Below are 12,276 nucleotides of genomic sequence, written 5' to 3'. Positions count from 1 at the left end.
GATGACAGAGCAGTGAAGGCAAGGGCAACCCCCCTCGTGGCCTCCTCTTGAAGAGGGCCTCTCTGAGCACCAGACAAGCTCAGGGCCTTCTGGGATTCTCTCTTACAGGATGGGATTCTCCCATCTGGGGAGTGTTCCTAGTTGGAAGCCAGGGTCATCTGCTCCAGGTGGGCTTGCTTGCTCCCCTCCACCCAATGTCTTTGCTCCCCAAGTATGCCCACAATCACAGTGGCTTTGGGAGACGTTCAATAACAACTGGCTAAGAGAAGGAAAAGAAAAAAGAAGGAAGGAAGAAACCAACCATGGAGATCCAAAGGAAGGCAAGAGCTGGATCAAAACCCTCTGAAAGGGAGCTTCCTTCGTGGCTCAGCAGTTAACGAACTGAACGAATCCATGAGGATGTAGGTTCTATCCCTGGCTTAGCTCAGTGGGTTAAGGATCCTTGGACATGAGCTGTGGTATAGGTTGCAGATGCAGCTTGGATCTGGTATTGCCTTGGCTGTGGTGTAGGCTGGTGGCTACAGCTCCAATTCGACCCTAAGCCTGGGAACTTCCATATGCCATGGGTGTGGCCCTAAAAAGCAAAAAAGAAAAAAGCAACAACAACAAAAAACTCCTCTGAAATTCTAGCTCTGTTCCTGATGGTGGCAGAGGTCCCTGCTCCAGATTAGGATGGGTTGTTTTTCCCCCACAAATAGACCTACTGTGGGGTGGGGCAACCCTGGGTAACCCAAAGGAGCCAGGACCATCATTACTTCAAGCTGCTTGTAGGCTGAAAGTTTTCCAAACCCAGTCTGTGATCCCATAATTCAGGCCTTTCCCCAGCTCATGCAGAAAATCACTGCATGAACTCAGTCTAGTAGGCAGCTTCCTCAGGCCCCACAAGCCAGGGAAGGCCAGGGAAGCCCAGGTGCGGTGAGGCTTGCAAGCACTGGGAAAGCCTCCGTGGCCCCGCAGGCCAGGCTCTCCAGGTCCCTCCCAGGACCTTACACACCTCTCCTTAGATGCTGAATGGCAGCAAAATTCTCGTATCCCAGGTAGAGCTTCGCGTCCATTTTCGGTGGGACTCTTAAAAACCCAAGGCAGGCGTCTGTAAACAGGAGATCCTTCCCATGAGAAGAGCCGAAGAGCTGGAACTCTGCCGACTTGTCTTTTCCAAAATTTTCCTGTTCAAAGGATAAAAGAAACAGTGAAGGAAGGAGGCTGGCAGAGAGAAATAAAAGAAAAACACCTCCCTAAACAGACAAGGAGAACAGAAAGGGAGGGAAATCTGAGTGCCCGAGAGTGATGACTGAGTAAGGCCCTCCAGTGTCCCTATGGCTCAAATAAGTCTCCTCCAGTAAATGCTTTCCTGAAATCCCAGCTTGTGTGCATTTTGAAGCCGCAGGGAAACTGCCAGGGGCTGTCCCCCAGGTCTGTATAAAGGGTAATGATTGCCATGGCTAAGCAGCTGCCTCTCTCCTATGCCTCAGCCTTGTTGCTGGATATCTGATCACCCCGGGGGGTTCTGATGGGCTTCATCCTGGAGCAGGTGGTGATCCAGGACCATCAATCCTGGAGGTCAGGAGTCTTGGACACGTCTGCAGGCCCAGGCCTGCCAGTGAAGGACTTTAACCAGTCCCTTCCTCTCTGTGGCCCCCAAAGAAATGAAGGGCTCTTTGCTTTTGACTCCTGCTGATTGGCCCAAAGCCACACCTGACTGTAGCTGACGCTCTTTGCAATGTCTGTCTGCTTTTTGCTGTTGCAGTGAGTTTGCATGAAATGTCACTGGTTGCCTCCTCTGGAAAACACCCACACTTCCTTGGGGTGCCCACAGCTTACTTCCTGGGGCCCAGAAAACTTCCCAGATACACCCTGAAAATCAGACCCTTGAACAGACACAGTCCGTGCCCCCTGTCCCCAAAGTGGCGCCCTCTGGTGATGATCTGTGTGTATGACGTGTGTAACTTCCACAGTCTTCTGTAAGTAACCCAAGGGCAAGTCTTTGTCTAGTTCATCTCTGAACGCCCAGTGCTGAGCAGAGGGTGCTGCCAGAGGTGGGACGGGTGGCAAATGAGTGCTGGCTGGGGGAGAGGGCCTCTAGCTTAGGACATAAAATGCTCACGCCGGGGACAGCTACTGAGGGGTCCCTAGCCAATGAGATAAGAGGGGAGCACCTCATGGAGGAGAGGCATCTGCGCTGCAGCCTGAGGAGCCCTTAGAACTAAGAAGAATAAAAAGGGGGCAATGAGGGGCTTCTGCAGAGTTTTTGGCCCACCGTGTCATTGATGCCACGCGAGGGAGTTTTAAGGTCATTGTTGCCCACTATGTATCCAGACTGAGTGCTTATCAGTGGAATGGAGGACGAATGGCATGGTTCCTGCTGTGCCTGACACCCAGGGCTTCCAGAGTGGCTGGAAAGGAATGAAGGAAAGCACCCCAAATCCAAGCAGGGACCCGTACGCAGGAGGAGAGGACGGTGGGGGGGGATACCTGAGCCTGGTTGAGAAGCTCCCAGATCAAGTCCTCCTTGCCATCCACACTCCGGGCCACGACGGCGTGGGAAGGGACCTGTGCCAGGTGGCAGTTCTCGTACTCATCCACAGGCCTCCTGGTGTTGTCCCTGCAGAGCAGCTCATACTGGTCCCTGTCAGCCTTGTCAGGCAGGTTCTCTGGGGAGGGAAGCCCAGGTGAGCAGACCACAGGCAGAGCGTGAGCTTCAGTGCCTGACCCTCCCTGAATCCCAGATTGTTTGGGGATTTGTTGAAATAACTTTCTAAGCTCAAAATGGAGCCACTCCTCCCTGGGAGGCCACATTAGCACCGAAACTTAAATAACTTCTGTGTGCCTGTAAATGCCCCAGTTGATCAGAAATGCAGTCCATCCAGCCCCCAAGGCCAGGCCAGCTCTGGGCTCTACACTGACTTCCTTCTTCCTTCTCACCCCAAGCAGAGTGGACCACGCAGCCCCAGCCAATCACATGTTACCTGTCTCTTCCTTGTTCTTTACTCTTTATCCTATCAAAGTTTCCTGCCGTCTGCCCCATTTCGTAGTCCTCTGAACAGAGACTGCCCACCTCAAGAAGTGTTAAAGTTTGTATCACCTCGACTGTTTTCTTTAATCATTTATAACAGCCTGAAGAGGAGTACAGGGAATCCTTTCCAAATACATTTTATGAGAGTTCCCATTGTGGCACAGCGGAAACAAATCAGACTAGTATCCATGAGGATGTGGGTTTGATCTCTGGCCTCACTCAGTGGGTCAGGGATCCTGTGTTGCCATGAGCTGTGGTGTAGGTAGTAGATGTGGCTCAGATCTGGCGTTGCTGTGGCTGCTGTGTAGACTGGCAGCTATGGCCCTGATTTGACCCCTAGCTTGGGAAACTCCGTATATGGGTGTGGCCCTGAAAAAGCACACACACACAAAAGCAAATGCATTTTAGGCAGATGAGGATGCTGAGGCCTGATTGGCCCAGGGCTCTGCTAACATGAATGGTGACAGCAAATATTTTCTAAGTGCTCACAGCCTATCAAAGACAGAGCTGAAGTCTCTCTATGCTCTGTTTCGTTTACCCCCGATAACAACTGGGAGAGACTGGTAATGTGGTTACCCCATCCTGGAGATGAGCAGAAGGATGCTCAGAGGGTAACTGGTCAAAGATTCAGCTAAGTCTGATGCTGACACATCACCCCGCTAGGACAATCCAGGTCCTCGACTAAAGGGACATCCCTTCCCTGGGGGCAAAGCCTGCTAAGGAAAGGTGGCAGAAGAGTTGAGGGCTGGGCAGAGGCCTCAGAGCCCAGTCAGGGCTCTCTGTAGGTACAAAGAAGGACCAGAGAGCCTTGTGAGGAAAACAGGCTCTTTGATTCCCCTTGTCTAGGAGCTCTGCATTGAATTGTGTTTCTCTAAAGTTCATAGGTTGAAATTCTAATCCTCAGTAACTCAGAAGGAGACTTTATTTGGAAGTAGAAACAGTGCAAATGGAATTAGTTAAGATGAGGTCACAGTGGAGTAGGGTGGGCCCCTAGTTCAGCATGACTGGTGTCCTTATTAAAACGGGAAATTTAGGAGTTCCCATCATGGCTCAGCAGAAACGAATCCGACTAGGAAGCATGAGGTTGTGGGTTCGATCCCTGGCTTCACTCAGTGGGTTAAGGATCCGGCAGTGCCGTGAGCTGTGGTGTAGGCAGCTTGGATCTGACATTGCTGGCTCTGGCCAGCAGCTATAGCTCTGATTAGACCCTAGCCTGGGAACCTCCATATGCCACAGGTGCGACCCTAAAACGACAAAAGACAAAATAAATAAATAAATAAATAAAATGGGAAATTTAGGAGTTCCCTCTGTGGTGCAGCAGGTTAAAGATCCGGCATTATCATTGCTGTGGTTCAGGTCGCTGCTGGGGCACAGGTTCAGTCCTTAGCCCAGGAACTTCCATATGCCATGGATGTAGCCAAAAAATAAAATAAAATAAATAGAAAAGAAATAAAAGGGGAAACTTGGACACAGACAGATATACACACGGGGAGGATGCCGCATGAAGAGAAAGACAGAGATTGGGGTGATACAAGCACAAGCCAAGGAATGCCGAAAATTGCCGCCAAACCCAGAAGCTACGGGAAGGGCATGAAACAGGCTCTCTCTCACAGCCCTCAGAAGAAACCAACCCAGCCAGCACCTTGATCTTGGAACTCTAACCTTTAGAACTCAGATGATGAACTTCTGTTGCTAAGCCACCCAGTTTGGGATACAGTCAATTCACAGTATCCATAGGATCTCTATCTACCTTCTAGGAAGTTCCAAAGAGCAAAACTTTAATTTTCCACCTAGGTAACTATTTATATAGCATTTACATTGTATTAGGAATTACAAGTAATCTAGAGATGATTTAAAGTATAAGGAAGATGTATATAGGTTATATGTGAACACTACACCATTATAAAGGACTTGAGCATCTGCAGATATTATTATCCTCAGGGGCCCTGGGACAAATCTCCCATGGATACCAAGAGATGACTGTGTTTCGTTCTGGCAGCCCCAGCAAACTCATATAGATCTTAGGTTGATAAAATCTCTTATTGAGAGAGAAGGTATAATACAATTAGAGTTCTTGTGAATGGTTCAATTTTAATCAGGCATGGTGCAGAGACAATACATTTTAAATCTTTATATTAAATGAAAAATATTGTTTCTAATTTCAGCTCATGCTAGAATTAAAAGAATCAATATGATCCAATAGCTTCCAAAAGAAAGAATTTTTCCATCTCTGTCCCTCTAGGGCCCGGTGGTGGCAGCAGCTCACTACCCACACTCATTTTACCACTACAGCCTAGTGTGTAGTTTCTCAGAAACTTCTACTTAAAAGGCAACAAGGGCTCTTGTGTAACAGTGGACACAGGACTCTCGGCAGAGGGAAATCGGGATGGTCTCAGACAACCGATTGTTTTCGGAAAGTGAGGAGGTTTTCAATACTCTAGGGTGAGTGTAAGATGCTACCCAATGGCCTAACTGTGCTAACTTGAGCAAGCAGAGGAAATAACAATGATAATTATCTGGAACAACCTGATTCTGGGAGATGAAACCCATAGATGACCCCACTAATTCAAATTACTGATAATAAGACATGCCCCAATTGCCGAAATGCTAACAAACCAGGTCAGTGTGTAATAATGAGGGGGACAATGAACTGTGAATGCCTGGCCAGGGAAAAAAGATCACTACTCTGCTTTTTTTGTTAATTAAAAAAAAATTTTTTGGGTCTTTTAAGGGCCACACATGTGGCATATGGAAGTTCCCAGGCTAGGGGTCGAATTGAAGCTGCAGCTGCCGGCCTACACCAGAGCCACAGCAACAAGGGATCCGAGCCGCCTCTGTGACCTACACCACAGCTCCCAGCAACACCAGATCCCCAACCCACTGTGCAAGGCCAGGGATCGAACCCACATCCTCATGGATCCCAGTCAGGTTCTTTACCACTCAGCCACAACAGGAACTCCCCAAAGGCCACTACACTTCTCTTTCCTTTTAGGGCAAGACACCAGGCTGTGAAGAACTAAGGCCCCTAGAAAAAGTGAGAATGCAAAATTCTCCTTGAGGTAGCAGACACTGATTTTTAAAATGAACCTAGCATAGACTATACACTTTCGTTTAAACATCTTATGTGATACAAGGGTGTTCTATGTCAGAAAGAAAATTTTTTTTTTTTTGGTCTTTTTGCTATTTCTTGGGCCGCTCCCTTGGCATATGGACATTCCCAGGCTAGGGGTCTAATTGGAGCTGTTGCCGCCGGCCTCCACCACCGCCACAGCAACGTGGGATCCGAGCCGCGTCTGCAACCTACACCACAGCTCACGGCAACGCCGGATCGTTAACCCACTGAGCAAGGGCAGGGACCGAACCCGAAACCTCATGGTTCCTAGTCGAATTCGTTAACCACTGTGCCACAATGGGAACTCCTGTCAGAAATTTAATTGGCTATAAAATCCAAAATCTGTAAGCTGAATTTGTTTGAAATACTAGTTTGTTTCTGATAAATTGCCCAAAACTCTGTAACAGTGTTTTTTTTTTTTTTTTAATATAGAAATAAAGAAGCTGGATAGTAAGTTTGATCCCTGGCCCAGAACAGTGGGTTAGGGATCCAGCGCTGTCACAGCTTTGGCATGGGTCACAACTGGCATGGATCCCTGGCCTGAGAACTCCGTATGCCTTGGGGTGGCCAAAAAAAAAAAAAAAAAAGGAAAGAAATAAAGAAGAAAAACATTTTTTGGAGTTCCCATCTTGGCTCAGTGGTTAACAAATCCGACTACGAACCTTGAGGTTTCGGGTTCGGTCCCTGCCCTTGCTCAGTGGGTTAACGATCCGGTGTTGCCGTGAGCTGTGGTGTAGGTCACAGACGCGGCTCGGATCCCACGTTGCTGTGGCGGTGGTGGAGGCTGGCGGCAACAGCTCCAATTAGACCCCTAGCCTGGGAATGTCCATATGCCAAGGGAGCGGCCCAAGAAATAGCAAAAAGACCAAAAAAAAAAAAAATTTTCTTTCTGACATAGAACACCCTTGTATCACATAAGATGTTTAAACGAAAGTGTATAGTCTATGCTAGGTTCATTTTAAAAATCAGTGTCTGCTACCTCAAGGAGAATTTTGCATTCTCACTTTTTCTAGGGGCCTTAGTTCTTCACAGCCTGGTGTCTTGCCCTAAAAGGAAAGAGAAGTGTAGTGGCCTTTGGGGAGTTCCTGTTGTGGCTGAGTTCCTTGAGGTTGTGGGTTTGATCCCAGGCCAGGCTCAGTGGGTTAAGGATCCAGGGTTGCCATGAGCTGTGACGTAGGTCACAGACTCGGCTTGGATCTGGCATTGATTGCTGTGGCTCTGGCGTAGGCTGGTAGCTACAGCTGCAATTAGACCCCTAGCCTGGGAATCTCCATATGCCATGGGTGTGGCCCTAGAAAAGACACACACAAAAAAAAAACCAAAACATTTTTTCCCATGGTTGGTAGTAATGCTTTTGCAACAGATTTAATTGTAGATGTGCTAATAACTTCCAAAATCATTATAATAGTTTGTGTTTGCTTTAGGTGGTTAAAGCATTTTGGAGCCATTTATAGTGATGCATTCAGGAGAACATGATTAGATCTGAAATTGCAGTTTCAGGGACTAAGAGAATCTGATTATTAAAACTTGTTTTGTGTTATTAGTTGGTAAGTCATGTTTAAATGTTCAGAAAATTGGAGTTCCTGTCGTGGCTCAGTGGTTAATGAATCCGACCAGGAACCATGAAGTTACGGGTTTGATCCCTGGCCTCGCTCAGTGGGTTAAGAATCCGGTGTTGCTGTGGCTGTGGTGTAGGCCGGCAGCAACAGCTCCAATTAGACCCCCTAGCCTAGGAATCTGCATATGCCACCAGTGTGGCCCTAAAAAGACAAGATGACCCAAAAAAAAATTGTTTAGTAGATTTATAGACTGAACAAACTGAGCCCTAAATAAAGTACAAATAACAGAAATTTTTTTTGTATAGAAACTCTATTTCCTTAAAGATTTTGTCACCACCCATCTCTAGATGTAAGGAAACTTTTAGGAAAGAACTAGTTCCCCTGGCCAGGGTGTGGCCAACGGCACTTACCGAACACAGTCACATGCCTCACGAAGGCCACGTCCCCGGCATCATCCTGCAGACACCTGAGAAACACGGCGGCTGTGGTCAGGCCAGTCTCCACACACAGTCTTAGCCCTTCCGAAGCAGCCCTGCCCCCCTTCTCCCTAGCCTCTGCCCCAGGGCTTCACCCACAGTTTCCTGGGCTTCAGTCTGCCTCACGGAGGTGATGGTCCTGTCTGAGGAGACTCTGAAGCCCCAGAGCCAAGTCCAGGTCTGAAGCAGGCAGCAGCCCTAAAGCCCCTGGGGAGGGATGGTGCTAAAGAGGGACCCTCACCTTCCTCTTTAGGCAGCCTAAAGCAACAGATTTTTTTTTTTTTTTTTTTGGAAGTATAGTTGATTTACATGTTGTTTTGGTTTCAGGCGTACCGCAAAGTGATTCAGTTATGCACACACACACACATATATATACATACTCTTTTTCAGATTCTTTTCCATTATAGGTTATTATAAGATATGAATATAGTTCTCTGCAGTCTACAGTAAGTCCTTGTTGTTTATCTATTCAGTTTTTTTGTTTTTTTTTTTGTTTTTTAAAGAAGTATAAAGCCTCTTTCATTGAGGATAACAACTCTAGCTAGCCTTAGATTCTTGGTCAGTTTTGCTCTGGTTCTAAGTGGTACCTACTTTTCTTGCAGTGCGTGGCGCATGGAGAGGGGCCTGGAGGGAGGGGGCTAAGCAGGAGGTGGGGAGAGGCAGCAGCATCCCTGACATGAGATGCCAAGTCAAAAGAAGGAGGCCGGGGAGGTCCTGGCCTTTGGTCTGGCCCCAGCCTGTGTCTATGGGTCCCAGAGACCTTGGTCCAGACCCCAGGCTGTGGGGAGAGAGTAGGGGCTCCCCTGCAGAAGACTGCTCCTTGGGCTGGGCAGGAGCCAGGGTGGGCAGAGGGGAGGCACTCAGGGCCTGGGTTTCACACTGTCGCTCCGTGGTCTGGAGCAGGCCTGGCCACTCCCTGTGCCTTGTTTTCCCCAACATCAGAGTGAGGAGGGGGAGAAGCAAGGGGGCCCCACTCACTTGAAGGCACCCGAGTAGCCGAAGTACCGTTCATGGTTGGAGCAGGCGCACTTTTCCACCCCTTTCCCCGCACACAGTTGGCACAGTTTGGGGAAGGCCATCCGGTCCGCACAGGGGACGCAGCTGCTGGAGAAGAACTTGGCTGCTGCTGCTCAACACAGACACATGGACCTCAGGGCGTGAGCTGGTAGGATGAGTTACCCATCTACATGGGGGCTGGGCAGGCAGAACTCTCTCTAAACACGCAGGAACCCCTGCCAGCCCTTCCTTATCTCAGGACGTGGCCCCACTCACCCCTCTCCTGAGCCTGGGGTGGCTCTCAGGGATCCCTCTTCCAGCAATTTAGGTACGGGGGTTGGGATAACCTGCCTGGTGGTGGTAGGGTGGTGCCAATAGCAGCCTTATAACCACCCAGACAAATGTCCAGCAATGTCTAACACTGAGGCAAGTGGGAACCCCAAGAAAGGGCAACCATGGCCAGAGCTGCGGCCCATCTGGCCCCAGCAGCCCCTAACACAGGTGAAACACGAATGCTGTAGACTTGGGGAGGGCTCAAAAAGACAAAACTTTTGTAGAGTGCAGAAAATTTGGCTGTCATCTTTCAGGGGCTGAAAAGGCACCCTAGGCCTTGGCTCACCTTGCCTCATTATAACTGAACAAGAGAAGAGCATACAAAAAAATCATCCCTCCGGGCCACCATCCCCTCTGGCTTTTAACCCAAGCCCTCCCCCAAGGCACTGAGGCCAGACTCTGGGTGGTGCAGTTGTCATCCCTACTGAGTCTTCCTGGGCAGCTGGAAGGGCATTCCCCTTTCTCAGGAGCCTCCACAATGGCCCTTGTCAAGCCAAATTGCTATAGGATTACCATGAAGGTGGGGCTGTCAGGAGCTCAGAGACAGGGGCTTATTTGTGAGAGAAGGAAAGACAGCTGCCTGTTCCCGAGGGTCGCTGGGGTAGCAAACCCAGCCAGCACATGTGTAAAGCAAGTGGTCCTGAGCCCATCTTGGAGTTTCTGAAACCCACCCACCTGATAGTAACTGTAAGGCCCTACTACAATCCAGGTGGGAATGGGAGTAGGAGCCTGGCCTGAGGGCACCCCCACCCTGCCAGCTTACCTTCTTCCCCTGAGTCAGGAGGAAGAAGTATCCCCATGGGGATGTTCCACCCAGCAGACCAGCCAAGGCCTGTGTGACAGGACTTCTTGCCTCGGAGCTGGCTCAGCTGGAAGTCACTGCCCTTCTTCACCATGGCCACTGCGTAATAGTGGGTTTGTGGATCTGCAAAGGAGCAGAGAAAGAAGGGCCAAAGGAAGATGCCACATCATTGCTACTAATCTGGAGTGTGTGCAATGGGGACCTTCTGGGGATCCTAGGACCTACAGCATCTCCTGCGAAGCAGGCAGAAAAGGAAAGGGAAAGGCCCTTGATTGACAAGAGAAAGAAAACTGCCTTTTCAAGGCAATATACCCTAGTTTTTTGGTTTTGGGTTGTTTTTATTTTAAGGAAGTAGCATTTGAAACTATATTTTGCTAAAAAGCATACTTGATTTACATTGTTGTGCCAACTTCTGCTGTACAGCAAAGTGACCCAGTCATACATACATTCTTTTTCTCACATTATCTCCCATCATATTCTATCCCCTGAGACTGGATACAGTTCCCTGTGCTATACAGTAGGACCTCATTGCTTATCCATTCTAAATCTAAAATAGGGCACAAATGAACCTACCTAGAACGCAGAAACAGACTCACACCCTAGTTCTTTTTCTGCACCTGCTATTACAGAGCCTGAAGCTCCCAGTCATTGTGATGTTACTATTTCTCCCCAAGAACTTCTGTCCCTTCTCTGCTTCTCTGTCTGTAGCCCAGACATGAAGGTGAAGGTGTGAGAGGAAGGTATGTGTGGGCATCCCCTGGATTTTGCCAGAGCTCTGAAAGCTGGATTCAAATTGTGGCAGGCCGTGTTCACACACTCACTGGTGACGCGGATGGACCAGCATGGTGGAGGCAAAGTCCCATCCTTCAACCCCCCACAATCTTTCCTGGTAACATTCACAGGCTGGTGTGCTCTCACACCTGCAGGGGACTCTGCCCAGGGAAGGGGCTGTCTGGGCTTATGTGTCTCCAGAGATGGGCTTCCCATTGTGCAACCCTCCTGGGTAGGCACTGGACTCTGGACTCCCCTTCTCACTCAGTAGCACCAATGCCAGGCCCATCAGGATGTGCAAAGTTCCTAGCTTCCCAGAGAGAGCCAAGATCCCAGCCCCCAGGGGTCAGTGAGGTGACAGCTTCATACAGTCCAAAGGGCTCCAGCAACCTTGTCCCCTGCAAGTGTAAGGCTGACAGAGCCCCGCTTCCCCCACCCCCACCCCCGTGGCTGCTGCGTCAGAACAGAGTCCTGGGTCCCCATGGAGGACACACCATCTTTTGACCCATAGAATTCTGCCACGACAGGCTTCAGGTTGTAGGGGGCCAGGCCTGCCTCAAACACCAAACCTCCATCGATGGTCACAGCATCTGCTTCATTGGCCTGAAAGAGAAGAGGCCAGACATGAACGGGGAGCCCCTCACCTCCAAGGAAGGCTCACCTAACCCTCTGGCAGGGACACTGGCCCTGTGGACACTTGCACGGCTCAGTCCTCCACCTGCCTCGGGTCAGTTCAAAAGCCTTCTCAGTGAGACTGTCCCCAACCATGCTCTTAAAACCACCACCTCACAAATACCAGAAGCCCTCTGTTTTTCTCCTCAACTTTCATCAACCATCTGACAAACTTGTTTCGTTTATTGTTTGTCCTCTCCTTTGGAATGCAAGCTCCACCAAGGTGGGGACATTATTGTTGTGTTGTTTTAGCCTCCTGAGTCTTGGCACCTACTACCAGTAGGTGTTCAATAAATGTTGTTGGGTAAGTGAGTGAATGAATTGTAGGATATTTCCATCCATAAGAAGTCATGTTTGGGAGTTCCCGTCATGGCACAGCAGAAGTGAGTCCGACAAAGAACCATGAGGTTGCGGATTCGATCCCTGGCCCCAGTGGGTTAAGGATCTGGCATTGCCATGAGCTGTGGTATAGGTCACAAATGCAGCTCGGATCCCACATTGCTGTGGCTGTGGCATAGGCCAGCAGCTGTAGCTCTGATCAG

The 12,276-nt window shown here is 49.4% G+C and overlaps 1 protein-coding gene across 1 annotated transcript in view; it reads right to left on the bottom strand.

Annotated features, from left to right (window-relative positions):
• LOC125128576 (inhibitor of carbonic anhydrase) overlaps positions 1-12,276 on the bottom strand; it is a 44,407-nt gene that overhangs the window by 17,805 nt on the left and 14,326 nt on the right. The window contains exons 3-8 of the mRNA XM_047782837.1: positions 11,557-11,665; positions 10,253-10,414; positions 9,139-9,286; positions 8,095-8,150; positions 2,473-2,651; positions 995-1,166 (exon numbers count right to left, since the gene is read on the bottom strand). Coding sequence (XP_047638793.1) covers positions 995-1,166; positions 2,473-2,651; positions 8,095-8,150; positions 9,139-9,286; positions 10,253-10,414; positions 11,557-11,665 — 826 coding nt within the window. The remainder of the gene's footprint in view (positions 1-994; positions 1,167-2,472; positions 2,652-8,094; positions 8,151-9,138; positions 9,287-10,252; positions 10,415-11,556; positions 11,666-12,276) is intronic.

Source organism: Phacochoerus africanus, chromosome 1, assembly GCF_016906955.1.
Source record: "Phacochoerus africanus isolate WHEZ1 chromosome 1, ROS_Pafr_v1, whole genome shotgun sequence".
Taxonomy (NCBI): Eukaryota; Metazoa; Chordata; class Mammalia; order Artiodactyla; family Suidae; genus Phacochoerus; species Phacochoerus africanus.
The sequence above is the reverse complement of the archived record's forward strand: the minus strand, read 5'-3'. Positions and strand labels throughout refer to the sequence as shown.